Consider the following 16,480-nt stretch of genomic DNA (forward strand, 5'->3'; position numbering starts at 1 on the left):
CCGCGAACTTGCCCCGCGGCGACCACGCGTCCGGTGCACGCGGCGGAGAGGAAAGCGCCCGAGACCCAGCAAGCGTCCTCCGCGCGCGGCTTCGGCGAGGGGCGCGGCGGGGGCGGCGGCGGCGGCGGCGGCGGCGGCGGCGGCGGCGGCGGCCACCGGGGGGCCCGGCCCGGCCCGCGTCCCGCGCAGCCATTGGCCGGCTCCGAGCGCCGCACTGAGCATGTTCGCGCCCCGCTCGCGCCGCGCTGCAGCCGCCGCCACGGCCGCCGCGGGCGCGCATTGTGCGGAGAAGCGGCCGAGGCGAGCAGCGCCGGCCGCACGCGCGTCGGCCTCCTCGCGCAGAGGCTCGCCCGGCCGCCGGCCCGGCCCCCGCGCCTCCCCCTGTGCGGGCTGGGCGCCGAGGACGGCCGGCATGGCCTGAGTGTCGGCGGCGCCTCGGCCGAGCAGCGGGGTTGCGCCATGGGGAACCAGGACGGGAAGCTGAAGCGCAGCGCAGGTGAAGCCCTGCACGAAGGCGCAGGCGGCGCCGAGGATGCCGTTGGGCCCAGGGATGTGGAAGCCACAAAGAAGGGGAGCGGGGGCAAGAAGGCGCTGGGCAAGCACGGCAAGGGCGGAGGGGGCGGCGGCGGGGAGCCGGGCAAGAAGAAGAGCAAGTCGGAATCCAGAGCCTCCGTGTTCTCCAACCTGCGGATCAGGAAGAACCTGTCCAAGGGGAAGAGCACCGGCGGCTCCCGCGAGGACGTGCTGGACGCCCAGGCCCTGCCGGCCGGGGAGCTGGACAGCGCGCACTCTCTGGTCACCAAGACGCCAGACCTCAGCCTCTCGGCCGACGAGACGGGCCTGTCGGACACCGAGGGTGCCGACCCTTTCGAGGTAACCCGCCCGAGGGACCATGGACCCGCCGAGGCTGGGGGTGGGGGCAGGGTGGTCTTGGAGGGTTTGGAGACCGCCGCGGGGACGCAGGACGGACAAAGGACCAGTTCGGGCTCGGACACGGACATCTACAGCTTTCACTCGGCCACGGAGCAGGAGGACCTGCTTTCAGACATTCAGCAGGCGATCCGCCAGCAACAGCAGCAGCAGCTGCTGCTGCTCCAGGGCCCCGAGGAGCCTGCGGCGCCCTGCACAGCCGCCTCCCCCCAGCCCGGGGCCTTCCTGGGCCTGGACCAGTACTTGCTGGGCTCCAGCAGCGCATCCGGGGGCGCCCCTCGCAGTCCGGACACGGAGCAGGCGCTGCCTGCGCGCTCGGAGCTGCCCGGCAGCCTGGTCCCCGCGCCCCGGGCGCCCGAGCAGCCCCCGCCCCCCGGCGGCCCCGGGGCCTCGGCGGAGCCCGGCCTGCCCGTGGACCAGCCCACGGCCGCAGACTCGCCCTCCTCCACCGCCTTCGCGTTCCCCGAGTCCGCGCCGGGAGAGGGCTCGGCCGCGGCCGCCGGGCCAGGGGCTGGGGACACTGACGAGGAGGGCGAGGAGGACGCATTTGAGGATGCCCGCCGAGACTCTCCGGGGGAGGCGTGGGGCCTGGGGCTGGGAGAGGGGCCTCCGGCGCCGGGGGCAGAGCCCGAGGGGGAGCCCGGCAGGCCCAGCGCCCCGGCGGCGGCCTCCCTGCCCAGCAGCCCCGCGCCCAGCCCGCGCTGCTTCAAGCCCTACCCGCTCATCACCCCCTGCTACATCAAGACCACCACGCGGCAGCTCAGCTCGCCCAACCACTCTCCCTCCCAGTCCCCCAGCCAGAGCCCCAGGATCAAGAGGCGGCCGGAGCTCTCCCTGAGCCGGGGGCCCAGAGCCGCCCTGGTCTCGGCCGCCGCTCCAGCCAAGAAGCACCGGGCTGACGGCGGCCTCGCCTGCGGCCTCAGCCGCTCCGCCGACTGGACCGAGGAGCTGGGCGGCCGCGCGCCCCCGGCCGGGGGCTCCGCGCACCTGCTGGAGCGCGGGGCGGCCTCGGAGGGGAGTGGGGGGGCGCCCGCCGCGCAGGCCGCCAAGGTGTCTGGGGCGCCGGCGGCTGCGGACGGTTTCCAGAACGTGTTCACAGGTGAGTGCGCTCGGGCGGAGCGGCTGCCAATCAGGGCCTCCGCGGTCACCTGCTCCGGCCGAGACGCCCAGACCCGCCTCGGGCAAGTCCTGCCTTAGGGGAATCCTTTCAGGTCCTGCACACCAGCTCAGTAAAACCCCTGTTTTTCTTTTCTTTTTTCTCTCTTTTCCTTTCCTTCCCCTTTTCCGTTCCTTTCCTCTCTTTTCTTTTTTCGTCTTTTCTTTATTCTTTTCTTTCCAGGGAGGACAGCTTTGTTGTGTCTCCTAAATTGTCTTAAAAAAGGGCTCAGTCCATTTCTCCAAAACATGTGCTGGTCTCTATGCCCAGGGTCCCACCAGACAGATCAACTCCCCCCGACCCTTTTTTTGGGGGGCATAGTTAGCTGAGCCATCATTCTCTTTCTGTCCTGATCCCCACAGCATTAAAAAGAAAAAACTTGTTAATGATTCTTTGACAAGGGTCAAGAAACAAATAATTTATTTCAGTGCTATCCAGAGTTGATCTCTGCCTGCTCTCACACGTGTGGGTATATATGTATGTATGTAATATGTAGTGCTAGCTCAGCCATCGGGGTACACTATGCACTGAACTTAAGGGGACATTCCTGATTGCTGATGCGACCAAATCTGACACATGGTATTAGAAAGTTAATAAATAATGAAATAGAATATTAGGAATCATTTTCATTGGGTTTTATGTCCAGTCAAAACAGGGCATAGCTTGGAGATAGTGAAGATGAGAAAACCGAGGACATGTAACCCAACTGGCACCTCTCCTCAGCTGTTGTTATGGATTCTGATGGGCACCGTGAAAGCCCAGCTAAGGGGTCCACTTACTGTGGTTAAAAAGCAAGTAGTTCAGTGAGTTTATCCTTTCTTATAGGCGGATAGGTCCCAAGGCCTTTTAAGTGCCTACTGGTAGAGCGAGAGTTTGTTTCTTGTTCTCTTCTACTCTTAGTTAGTAAAGGAAATATTGACTAAAAATTTAAGGAGTAGAAAAGAATGAAAATTTATGCAATTGCTGGTAGGTTTGTGATAAATCTTTGATTAAAAATTTCAAATGTGGGGCGCTTGGGTGGCTCAGTGGGTTAAGCTGCTGCCTTCGGCTCAGGTCATGATCTCAGGGTCCTGGGATCGAGTCCCACATCGGGCTCTCTGCTCAGCAGGGAACCTGCTTCCTCTCTCTCTCTCTCTGCCTGCCTCTCTGCCTACTTGTGATCTCTCTCTGTCAAATAAATAAAATCTTTAAAAAAAACTTCAAATGTAATTTATAAAGCTTAACATCCTCTGTTTTTGATTATCCATTTGATAAATGGGTTAATTATAAAATATTTCTTTTTTAAAAAAATTATTCATTTGACAGTGAGATCGCAAGTAGGCAGGGAGGAGGGTGGAGGTGGGGGGTGGAGCAGGCTCCCCGCTGAGCAGAGAACCCCATGTGGGGCTCGATCCCAGGACCCTGGGATTATGACCTGAGCTGAAGGCAGAGGTTTAACCCACTGAGCCGCCCATGCACCCCCCTATAAAACATTTCTTAAGTGACATTTCTCAGTGGGCATAGCTACTTTGGCTAACTGCCATTAATGTTGTAGTTACTTGTATTTACTACATTTTTATTTTAATTTTTATTTAAAGGATCACCTTTTATTTTATATTTATAGATTCTGGGAGCCTGATGTGGGACTTGATCCCAGGACTCTGGGATCATGACCTGAGCCGAAGGCAGTCGCTTAACCAACTGAGCCACCCAGGGGCCCTATATTTATAGATTCTTAAGAGTAGCTTCTTTTTATTCACTTTGTTCATTTATTTACTGCTTGCTCCCTTTCCCTCTCTCACTCTTTCTAACTTCTCCTCCCTTCCTTTTATTGTGTAGGTTAAGTTAAAAGTAATGTTTATAGTCTAATACCCTGTAGATAAATTATAAAAAATATAAACAAAACAAATCCCTGAAAGACTAGTTTGAAGGAAGAAGACAAGAAAGTTCTTGAGTCAATTTTGTGAATTTAATGTTGGTGAGAAAATCATATGTTTCCTCTTTAGGGAATCATTCATTTATAAATGTGTATGTATATGTATGTATTTTTAAAAAAGATTTATTTATTTAAAAAAGAGTGCATATGCAGGGAGAGAGGTAGGAGGAGAGAACCTCTGGCAGACTTCCCGCTGAGCACAGAGCCCAGACTTGGGGCTAGATCCCAGGACCCTGAGATTATGCCCTGAAGGAAACCAAGAGTCAGGTGCCCAACCCACTGCTTGGGTGTCCCTCTGAATATATATTTTTAAATGAAAATGTCACCATGATTCACATTATCATTTATAAATATTAATGGTTGCTCTTTCTAATAGACTCTGAATATACATTTTTAAAAATTTTTATTTATTTTTTAAAGATTTTATTTATTTACTTGACAGAGACGCAGCGAGAGAGGCAACACAGCAGAGGGAGTGGGAGAGGGAGAAGCAGGCTTCCCATAGAGCAGGAAGCCAGATGTGGGACTCGATCCCAGGACTCTGGGATCATGACCTGAGCGGAAGGCTTAACGACTGAGCCACCCAGGCTCCCCATTTTTTTTTTTTTTTAAGATTCTCTTTATTTATTTGACAGATCACAAGTAGGCAGAGAGGTGGGGGTGGGAGTGGGGGCGAAGCAGGCTCCCTGCCAAGCAGAGAGCCCATCGAGGGACCTGATCCCAGGACCCCGAGATCATGACCTCAGCCGAAGGCAGAGGCTTAACCCACTGAGCCACCCAGGTGCCCCTATATATTCATTTCTTAAAATGAACAAATGTATATATGTATATTCTGGACATCTACATTGTACCAGGCAATATGTTAGTGGCAGGACATACAAAGGTCATTAAGTCATGGTTCTGCCTCTCCAGGGCTCCCTGAGTACACAGGAACGGTGGGGAGGTGCAGTGCTGTCCTGTGGGAGCATCAGGTAAAGGGGCTGATCTCCTTGGCAGGGTCAGGGAAGAGGACTTCACAGGAAGATTGATCAGAGTCCTGATGATTGTAGGCCCTAAACAGGCTGAAGATTTGTTTTCTCTAAGAGAAAAAGAAAAGTTTGTTACTTGCATTTTATTTTAATTTGCTAAGTATTTCCAAATTTGAAATTTCAGACTCTAAAAGGAGTCCTATTCAGTAAGCACCTGTATTCTGTTGGCTTCTCTAGGGAGTTGTTTTTGTTTTTTTTTAACCATGCAGGGCAGAAGTGTAGCGCGAGTTGTTTTAATATGGACATCAGGGGCACCTGGGTGGCTCAGTGGGTTAAAGTCTCTTTGGTCATGGTCTCAGGGTCCTGGGATCGAGCCCCGCATCAGGCTCTGCTCAGCGGGGAGGCTGCTTCCTCCTCTCTCTCTCTCTGCTGGCCTCTCTGCCTGCTTGTGATCTTTGTCTGTCAAATAAATAAATAAAATATTAAAAAAAATATGGACATCACTGACTTTGTCTTTGATGTTTGGATCTAGCTGGTCAGTGATCAGTAGATGTTTGTGTGTCCATTTCCACATATTTTTCTCACCCACTCATGTTCTCTAAAAGAAAGTGATAGGTTTAACCTAATCTTGTAACTGGTGGGGAAATGCAGGTAGGTAGAGAGAAGAAATGACTCAAGGTTACCCTGTGATTCATTCAGAGGCAGAGCCAGAAATAGAAGCTGAGTCCACTGATTCCAGCCTGAATGTCCTTGCTTCGTACTCATTTTTAAACCTTTGGTACTGAAGGACAACATCGAGTCAAAACTACTTCTAAAAAAATAATTTTAAGTCTTCACTTAGGAGATGTTTCAGTTCTGTTTTTAGTAAGACCCGTCCGTCCCTTTCGATGTTGAAAGGGCCTGCCTTGGGCTGGAAGAAGAGGCGTTATTGGTCAGAGGAACCAGATTCCCTCGAGGCAGCTCTCAGGGAAACTGTTCTTGTAGTGGTTTGGTGAACCCAGAAGGACACACGTCCCTGTTTCTCTGTTGCGGTTTGTTTTCTTGTCATCTGGCTTCACATTTGGTTCTTCACCACCCTCTACAGTTTTATGGGTCTCTTGGATATTACCAGATGCCTGAGGAACAGAGGCATTCTCCTTAGGGAAATTGGTTTTTTTGGCCTTCATTTTGCATGTCTTTGGCTCCATTAATCGCCAGCTGCCTTTGAAGCAGGTGATCATTGTATCTATAAGCCTCCATAAACATCTTTTATTTTTAAACCAGAGTGAGGGTTGTCAGCTCTGGAGAAAGGAACAGATGTTGTTCGCTTTTTAGTGCCTCCCAAGTGTAGGGAGAAAATTCAAGTGGAAAGAGATCTTTGTGGCACATGTTTGTATTTGTTTGGTAGATAGAAAAACATTTAGTGATGACGGAAACCAAAACTTTATTTTGTGTTGGCTGTTAAAAACTGATGATGTGGGGCAACCTGGGTGGCTCAGTCGGTTAGGTGTCTGCTTTCTGCTCAGGTCATGGTCCCAGGGTCCTGGGATCGAGCCCTGTGTTGGGCTCCCTGCTCGGCGGAGAGCCTGCTTCTCCCTCTGCCTCTCCCCCTCTCTCTCTGTCAAATAAAAAAATAAAATCTTAAAAAAAAAACAACTGATAATGTTTTAGGCCATCACACTGAAATCTTTCCACAGTTAATTTGTTGGACATGCATCTTTTTCCATGTTGAGTAGGAAAAAAATGGCTTCTGAAATTTGAGAGGTTCCTTTGCCCATCAAGTCTAGCAGAAGCTTGTTAATAGAGTTTTGTGGTTAGTTGGTTTGGACAGGTAAAATACTAAATTTGTGATGCTAAATCAAATACTAAATTTGTAATGCTAAATCACTTTTGATAGGAGTCTCTCCAAAATCAATTATGCCCTGATCTGTCCTTTTCTAAACACGTGGAATCAAAGTTTTAATCTGTTTTCAACGGCTTAATGTCATCATCAGGCAGGTCATTGTTAGGTGCTGTGAAAATATTGGGGAAGCGTTCATGCTGCTGGTTCCTGTCTCCTGTTTCTGAGTGTTTGTGTCTTTGCTTTCTGACGTCTGCTATTCCGTTCACGGGGCTGTCTTTTTTCTCTTTGCCACCCCTCATACTTCTGATTTGATTTTTCTGATCAGTTTGTTATCGGTTGGCAAATCCTATAATTATGATGTAAAGTTTTATTTATTCCACTTCTCCTGAGTGCCAGACACTGTGGTGCATTACATAATTTTCTGTAATCCTTAGAACAACCTCGAAATAAAGCTATTTATTTCTCTTTTCCCAGTGAGCTAAGCAAGATTCAGACAAGAGAAGTAACTTGCCTCAGGGCAGTAAACTAGTCAAAGCTTCATCTAGGATGTGGACTTGGATAAGCAAATCTGTTGTTAACGTGTATAAAATGAAATGCAGTGTATCCGTGAGCTTTTAAATGACTAGCTAATTAGTAAATGGCTTGTGCTTTGGCTGTTGGATTGTAGGACTCTCATTTTGGCTTTTCTAAAGGTTATCTTGATTTTTATATCCGTAGAGATGCTCCAGTGTAGGAGTGCAGGTTTTCTTATATAGCTTGTTAAATGATTTAACTGTGAATTTGTTGAGGACAGTTGCTGTCTTATTTCTAGTGTTAGCATCTGACAGAGTCTGGTTGTTGTTCATGTCCAACACATGAAGGAAAGTCAGAAATCATCCCTGATGTGCGTATATAACGCATCTTACTGTAATGGGTAAAGGGCTTCAGTGCATGCTCTGCTTTTTCCTGTATTTGGACATTTCTTAAAATTAACAAATTATTTTATCAGGATAGATATAAAATTAACAAATTATTATATCAGAATAGATTTTGGTAACAAAAGCTAGGGCTGGAAACACTGTTCTTAAATCTCTTTATTTTATTTTTTAAAGATTTCGTTTTTATTTATTTGGCAGAGACAGACACAGCAAGAGAGGGAGCACAAGTAGGGGAGAGGGAGAGGGAGAAGCAGGCTTCCCGCCCAGCAGGGAGCCCAATGTAGGGCTCCATCCCAGGACTCTGGGATCATGACCTGAGCCGTACTTAACGCCTGAGTCACCCAGGTGCCCCCTTAGGTCATTTTAGTCTGATCTGCAACATCCTTTCTCATGTTTTCTTTAAGACTGTTTGGATTGAAGTCAGGTACCCCAGTGATGGGTTTTAATGTCTGCTTTATGAGCTGCGGACTGGCCTACTTCTAAGTGCATTTAGGCTTAGGGTATAAGCAATGTGTATTTGAAATTGAACAGATGCTTTTTGAGCTGTGTTTCCTTCTGATTCTATTAAAAACTGCTGAACCTATTCAGTCGGATGATGGTACAGCAGTTGTTCTGCTATCATTCTAGATGAATTTGTATCTTAGCTTTTTAAAGGGACTCTCGAGTAATTTTTTCTTACACATATGAAGCTAGAGGAGTCATTTCACATTAATAATGTGAAAATTAAATGAAATAGTTTATATGAAGCCACTATGGCTCTGTCTAGTAGAGGCACGTAATTGGTGCTGTGTGCTTTCCTCTCCTGGTTTATTGCCTTAATAAACTTCATTGCTCAAAGTGGACCAAAACCAAATTGGTTAAGACAAAACAAAACAACTCTGAAACTGTATGCAGAAGGTTGATTCATGTACCTAATCACTGTTTTATTCCCATTTATTCATCATTTTTTTCCTTCTATCATTTTCTGTGATTGTTGGTTTTCTTCAGAGTTTGGATAAGGAAAGCCTACGATGGAGATGTAGCTGTGTGATTGGGGCAGTTGCTCATTTTTAAAGGAGGGCTGGGGAAGAGGAGGCAGCAGGCAGACACCCTTCCGATTCTCGTCCTGCAGAGCATCTGGAGGCAAGGCCTGACTTTGCAGCCTTAACCTCCCACCATGTCCTTCGTAAGCTCTCAACTTGAGACAAGTTAATCCGTTTGCTGTTTTATGAATGTACATTTCATTTTCCTGATTTGTGCCCTTGCCTTGAAGTTTTTACCCTCTTGGACCACACTCTATTTGTCTCTTGATTTAGCATCTGAAAGGGCTGTTTAAATTCCCATTTTCATTTTTGTGTCTTTACCAACTACCCTTAACTGGCATCATTTATTTCCGTATCTCTACACTTAACGTCTGCATCATATTATGAACGCTTTTGGGGTTTAGGGATTCTTTGGTCTTTTTTCTCACCTATTTCTGCTTTTCCTTCCACCTTGGATACTCACCTGATTCTGTCCATCATCTAATCTCTACCAACACATCTACCAATGTCTCTTCTGTGTCTGCTGTGTGCCAGGAATATGACAGACACTTAGCATTCTGGGGTTTTATGAATAATTGTTTGCCACTTTTAAAATTTTTACCTACTTTTTTTTTTTTTTTTGAAAGACTTGATTTATGTGTTTTAGAGAGAGAATGAGCATGAGTTGGGGGAGGAACAGTGGGAGGGGGGTAGTGCGAATCTTCAGTGGACTCCCCGCTGAGCACGGAGCCCAAGATGGGGCTCGATCTCATGACCCTGAGATCATGACCTGAGCTAAAACCAAGAGTCGGGGGCGGGGGGATGCCTGGGTGGCTCAGGGGGTTAAGCCTCTGCCTTCGGCTCAGGTTTTGATCCCAGGACCCTGAGCCGATCAAGACCTGAGCCGATCCAGGGTCCTGGGATCCTGATCCAGGGTCCTGGGATCAAGCCCTGCATCGGGCTCTCTGCTCAGTGGGGAGCCTGCTTTCCACCCCCCCACCGCCTGCTTCTCTGCCTACTTGTGATCTCTGTCTGTCAAATAAATAAACAAAATCTTAAAAAAAAAAAAAAAGATAAAACCAAGAGTCAGAAGCTCAGCCGACTAAGCCACCCAGGTACCCCCCACCATTTTTTTTCCTGAAAAAGCAAGTTGGGTATCTAGGCTTCCTATTGAATTCAAACTGGAAAATTACTAACATTTTTGATCAGTCAAAATTAATAGTTTTTATTGAGGTATGATTGAATCTGAGGAAAGAATGATACTTTGATGGAACTTGTTTTGAAAGAACATCTTATATTTGGTTGATTTTAAAATAGCAATGATAATACAGTAATTGAGCTTCCAATTATAAATTTTATTGGCAATGAAAGAAGAAGTAAGGAAAGAGAGAAAATTTTATTGCTCTACTTATTCCTGCTTGTGTGTTGTAAGTAATAACCTGATGTTAATGAAATTTAGCATTAAGGGACCATTAGAAAGAAACAAATAACTACTGCTTGTGGCTTGATAGTTATTGGATGTAATTTTAGTGGCTGAAAACTTTCCCAGGCTTTTTTTTTTAAATATTAAAAATATAAATATATGACACATACAACTTCTAGTCAATTTGAAATGCTATTTAGTAAAGCAAGGTATTACCGCATCGACATTACATGAACAGACAATGGCAGGTATTGGATGCTCTAAGAGGACTCTAACCATGCGGGCGAATTGTTCCTCTCTGACACGGGCGCCTCTGTGGATGAGAGAAAGGGAAACGAGCACGTCCTCCACCTTTCCACGCTTGTCCCGGGAGGTGCTGACCGGATAGGGGGGCTTCCACTCTTCTGCGATCTGCGATCCAGTCAGTTTCCACATATCCTGAACCTACTCGAAGCTGTATTTTCTGTTCTACCAGAGCCACAATGGGCTGAAGATAGTCTATTTTCAGGGGCAATGGGATGATTTCTTGAAAAAATTAAGCCTGGACGGTGTTTTAAATGATGCTCGTTTTCCTACTCAGTTGCCTCTTTTTATACTTCAAGCAGAAGCGTTCTTTGTTGTGCCCGTAGTGGGCTCCTATGGAAATGAATTCTGTGTCATTTAAGCTGTGGCTTTGCACACACGGGAGGGGAAGGAGTGAGTTTAGCAGGAAGCTCCTAGCTCTGCTGCTTGACAGTAGCACAGGCGGAGACGTCTTTCAGTCTGTCTCCCTTTCTAGAGGATGTCACCGGTTTCCTGGAAGACCCGGGGCAGTCACTTCTTCCCTCTTCGTGGTGCCCTGGTTTCCCGGGCCCAGGCAAGAAAGCTGGAGTTCTGTGGAAGGGACCGTCGCAGCTCTTACCGTTTCTGCTAATGGTGATGCTCTGCACGTTTCGTTTCTCTATTGTTAGAGCCGAAGACAGTCCCCCTGGGGGAGGGTGTGTTTGTGCGGTGGGGTCTAGACAGCACTGGCGGTCGGGGATGGCCAGAGCAGCAGTGTTTCGATTTCGCTACCTTCCACCGATTGTTGATGGACACTGCAGGGAGTGCGATCTGGACTGCTCGGACGGCCAGTATCTGACGGGAATCTAGGATCTTGTGTTTCTGAGCACGAAGGTAGTGAGTAGGTGTGGTGTATGGCTGACAGGCTTTATGAAAAGGAAAACTGTGTCATACCATGTATGAGGCAGGGGGTATAGTGAGCATGTCTGTGGAGTCTTCCTAATACGGACAGCAAACTGAGCAAGTTTTCTTGTTTTTTTGAAGATTTTGTTTATCTGACACAGAGACACACAGCGAGAGAGGGAACACAAGCAGGGGGAGCGAGAGAGGGAGAGGTAGGTCCCCCGCTGAGCAGGGAGCCTGACATAGGGCTCAATCCCAGGACCCCAGGATCATGACCTAAGCCGAAGGCAGACGCTTACCGACTGAGCCACCCAGGCGCTCCAGAGTCTTTGAAAAAAAAAAAAAAAAAAAGAAGTTAAAATACATTTATGGAACTGTATTGTATTTATAACAAAAAAGTCCTCGTGTAAGTATACACCCATGCAGTTCAAACCATTATTATACTCAAGGTTCAACGATATTGATTTTTGTATGTTTTCAATTTTCCCAACTCTGCTTACTCAAAATTTTTATTAATCTATGGTATTCTGTGTAGAAGTTTTCATTGACTAAAAAACTTTCTTAGAGATGGAGGCTAAAAGGTTTTGGGAACTCCTAGGATTTTTACTTTTGTTTTATTGTCCATGAAGAAGTGCAGCTTGTTTAAGCCCATTAAGAAGCAAATGCACAGAATAGAGCTATTTGAGGCTTACAAATGAATTAATTTGAATACTCTGTGGAAAGTTATGTAAACAATGAGTCTCTTCACTCTTAACATACAAGTCTTTTAAAAGTAATGTAAACAATGGGATAACAATAGAGATAATCTTTTGCAACTCAATTTTTTTTTAAAGATTTTTATTTATTTATTTGACAGAAAGAGATGGAGAGAGGGAACACAAGCAGGGGGAGTGGGAGAGGGAGAAGCAGGCTCCCCACTGAGCAGGGAGCCTGACATGGGGCTTGATCCCAGAACCCCAGGATCTTGACCTGAGCTGAAGGCAGATGCTTAAGGACTGAGCCACCCAGGGGACCCTCCAACTCATTTGTTAGCCCAGGTTCTTGTAGATCATTGGTCTCTTCTCTTCCACTCCACACCTTTTGGAACCCTTAGACGAATACTTCCCCTTGGAGACATAAGGTATGCAAATTCTTTATGGGAGGTGTTATATTTTGCAGCTACCTAAGATGTTCTGCAAGATGATTATATCTTAACAGAGCGCTATTTTGGTTAAATGGCTTTGAGGGTGTAAAATGTTTGGATAGTATCCTGGTAGTTTATTTCAGGATATAGGATTTGATCTGTGTCTTCCAATTTTAGAAAAATCCCAAAGTGTGTTGACTCTGTTGGATCTAGCATATTGTGGGTGGGCATATGAGGTTGACTAAGAACCGCAGTGATTTCTGCAGACAGACCGTTGTCTGAGCCAAACGTGCAGTAGAAGTGAAAAAGTCATCCTAGAAGACTTCTGTCTCTGATTCAGATTATTTTGGTAAGGAGGCTTATTTGATTCTGAATTCACAGATCATTTTCTCCACCATCTGCCTTGGGATAGTAAAAGCTGGCATACAGATTTAGGTAGCTTTGGGCTAATCCCTAAGGTTGAGCCACCAATTTCCTTTTGGTTTTATTACCGATTAAAGTTACCGATCTCTAGCTTCTCTCTCTCTCCTGGGCATCAGACACATCCCACTTAGCTATCATGGCTCTGGCTCCTCTCTGAGAATTCTCTACAAGACAAGAGAGTAAACTATTAACAATATAAAGATGGGCAGCCAGTGCAGTTTAGAAACATGTCAGTGATTCCTTACTGCCCTGAGGCTAAAGTTTAAAATCTCTACTATATAGGTATTAATATTCTAACACTCCATGGTTTTATCCCCTCCTTGTTGCTCAGTCTGTCCCTTATCCTGAAGGTTTCAGTTCTTTAGCCCTCTCATGTTTTCTCTAGTAGTTTTAGATATTATTGGCGCTCTGTTCCTGATCTTCAGGGGGAAACAAAGAGCATTTACTCATACCCCTTGGTACATGACACATCCCATCATTCGTCTATGCAAAACTCTTCATTTTGTCCATATTTATGCCCTGTAGAGGTTTCCTTCCATATCCAAAAATACAGTATCCTATGCAAACTTTTGTAAGCCGAAATGGTGCAAAGCAAAGAAACAATCACCATTAATTTATATGGGAAAATTTTTGAGGGTTCCCAGACTCAAAAAACAACCTCTTTTAGGCTTTTTCTGATACTTTAAGATACATCTTGCTAATGGCTGCTCGAAATAAATGAAGATGCAGTACAGATGCTCATAGACAGGGTTCTACTCTGGAGGCGTGGTGCTGACATGCTGCGTGTAGTTCCTCGGGGAGGCGCTGGGGGCGCCACTCCCCGTGCTTGGGGCGCACGCAGCCTCTGTAAAGGCCCCGCTAGAAGAGAGAGGCTCGGTGCGGTTTCCGTTTTTTGCCTTTTTTCGAGAAACCGAAAAAGTCCTTTTTGGATTTCTTTCGGTGAGTGAAAATAAGTACTAATGCGGATCTTTTGCAAAAGCAGATGGGCATTATGTGACCTTTTGGAAGGAGGGAATAGCTGTGTGTTCATTTCGTACTCTGCCCTCCCAGACAGCGTAGGGAACAGTGTGAAGTGTGTAGGGAATTGCTTCTGATGTTTGACATCCTTGAAATTGTATGTAGTTTTGCAAAGTACATAATCTTTCTGTATATATTTTAGTTTATACACACATTCTGAGTTGGAATTCTTTCGGCTGCTTTTTGCGTTTTATTTTTAAAGATTTATTTGAGAGAACCTGAGGAGGAGAGGAGGGAGAGAGACTTAAGCTGACTTTTCATTGAGCTCAGAGCCCGGTGACCCCGAGAGCACACAACTGGGAGTCAGTTGTTTAACTGATTGGGCCAGCTGGGTGCCCCTTTGAGTTGCTTAAAAACAAAAAAACCAACACCCCCCAAATCAGCAGGGTTTGGAAAGAACTTTATAAATTTTTCTGGGTGAATATCTGTCAAGTTCATTGCTTCTTACAGCTCTATAATATTCCAGAAAGTGAGGGTTCTGCTGGGTTGTACACACCAGGGGGCACTGTTCACCTTTTTTTTTTTTTTTAAGATTTTATTTTATTTATTTATTTAATGTATTTATTTGACAGAGATCACAAGTAGGCAGAGGCAGGCAGAGAGAGAGAGAGAGAGAGAGAGAGAGAGGAGGAAGCAGGCTCCCCACTGAGCAGAGAGCCCGATGCGGGGCTTGATCCTAGGACCCTGAGATCATGACCTGAGCCGAAGGCAGAGGCTTAACCCACGGAGCCCCCTAGGCGCCCCCACAGTTCAGTTCACCTTTTATTGCGTGTGACTCATGTACCTTGTGGTTGTGCAGTGCGGTTGCTCCGGACATTCCTCCTATTTTAAGTATTTGCACAGGGATGCACATCTGGTCTCACATTCTTCTCTACAACCACCGGCAACACTGCTGAACATTCCTGTGTGAGAACTTCTGTGGGATATTTATTCAGGAGTGAGGTTGCTGGGCCATAAAGTATTTACTTAATTTGTCTAGGTACTGTCAGATTATTTTCCGGAATGTTTCCCCAGTTTTTACTCTATTAATGCAGTGAATTGGCACTTACCTAATTTTTGGATTTTTTCCAAATCCAATGAGGGAAAGCAGTATCTTGTTTTACTTTTTATTTTATATTCCTCTGATGGCTAAGGCCTTTGAGAAAACTTTTGTTTATTTTTAGCCATTTGGGTAATGCCCATCTGAATTGCCTGTTGATAGCCTCTTTTTCTGTAGGGTTTCCTGATTTTCCTTATTTATTCACAAGGGTTCTCTTTATCTGTGTAAATTCTTGATATTATTTTATTACCAGTGTTCAGGATATGAAGGATTGTCACTAAGCTCCTGGTGTTCTTTCCTTATATCAGAGGCTAACATAAAAGTGATGCTTCTCAGAGTCCCCTGTAGGTTTTGTTTCAAATGTGGCTTAGGTTTGATGAATTTCCACCTTATTTGGAAGACCCACATGAAGCCTAGGACCAACTTTTTTTCTTTGCACTTACATGTACAGCTGTAGAACTGTAGATCCTTCTGGGGCCGTGTCAGCAGAGGTCTACTGTTCAGGTGTTCTTTTCTTAAGATGGTGGGGCATGGTGTGTCCCTGCTCCTAGTGTGGCTGGTGGCTGGGGGAGCACAGTTCTGGGGCTGACGGCAGAGGTAACATCCAGCCATGAGGCTTCCTAATTCTAGCAATGGGAGTGTGCTCTCGAAGCCCAGGACTTGAGATCAGAGAAGAGGCAACCACTTCCTTGGTGGCCTGGTTTTAATTTGGTTCTTGGTGGGTAGTTCCAAAAGGATGATACAGTCTTTTTCTTCAGCCCTTCCAAGAGTCTGTACAATAAGAAATTCCCTGTAGTAACTCTCTCTTACTGTTGAAACTATTTGGAGTAGACTCAGTTGTATGTAATCACTGGACTCTTAACATGTAGAATCAGTTTTAGACATTATATATATTTTCCTCTAATATTTCATACCTCCTTTACCTTTGTTGTGTCCCTGATTGAAAAGAAATGCTCAAATTTTGATGTGATCAATGCTATTTTTCACTTACGTTTTGTGCTATTTTCTTATTTAAGGAATCCTGTCTTATTGCTTGATAACATTCTCCACAGTCTTCTGTTAGCTTTATCATTTTACATTTTATATTAAGCCTTTGAACTATCTAGCATCTTCTTGCATGTATGATGTAATGTAGGGATTCAGTTTTATTCTTCTTAATATGGCAAGCCAGTTTTTCAACATCATCTCCTATATAGCCTTTACTCATTGATTTTTCATATACATTTATATGATTCCCATACATAGGTAAGATTGTTTCCGAGGGTCTTTTCTTTTATGTTTGATTTTCTGTCTTCAGTAACTACTATACAGTTTTTAAAAATGACTTTGCAATGTGTATAATTACCTGGACGTGTGCTGTTTTTCAAAGTTGGTGAACCTGTTGCCTTTTATCTAAGTGTGGAGTTTCTTAAGGAGTCGTGATAGTATTTGATCTTATTAAATTTATAGATTAAATTAAGGATTATCGTCACTTCTGTGAATTCATTAATTTAGCTCACTTATGTTCTTTTACTAGCTTTCTGGACTTTTCTTCACGGAGGATTTCTGTTTTCTTTGCTGATGCTTCATATGTTTTATTGCT

At 45.9% G+C, this 16,480-nt stretch overlaps 1 protein-coding gene across 2 annotated transcripts in view; it reads left to right on the forward strand.

Moving 5' to 3' along the window:
- Window positions 1-222: 222 nt before the first annotated feature.
- The window catches only part of FMN2 (formin 2), a 371,000-nt gene continuing 354,742 nt past the window's right edge, over window positions 223-16,480 (forward strand). The window contains exon 1 of one of the 2 annotated variants that reach the window (XM_032319379.1): window positions 223-2,029. In XM_032319379.1, the coding sequence (XP_032175270.1) occupies window positions 460-2,029 (1,570 nt within the window). In that variant the 5' untranslated portion in view covers window positions 223-459. The remainder of the gene's footprint in view (window positions 2,030-16,480) is intronic. The other variant, XM_032319378.1, reaches the window with a different exon arrangement.

This window comes from Mustela erminea, chromosome 17 (assembly GCF_009829155.1).
Source record: "Mustela erminea isolate mMusErm1 chromosome 17, mMusErm1.Pri, whole genome shotgun sequence".
NCBI lineage: Eukaryota > Metazoa > Chordata > Mammalia > Carnivora > Mustelidae > Mustela > Mustela erminea.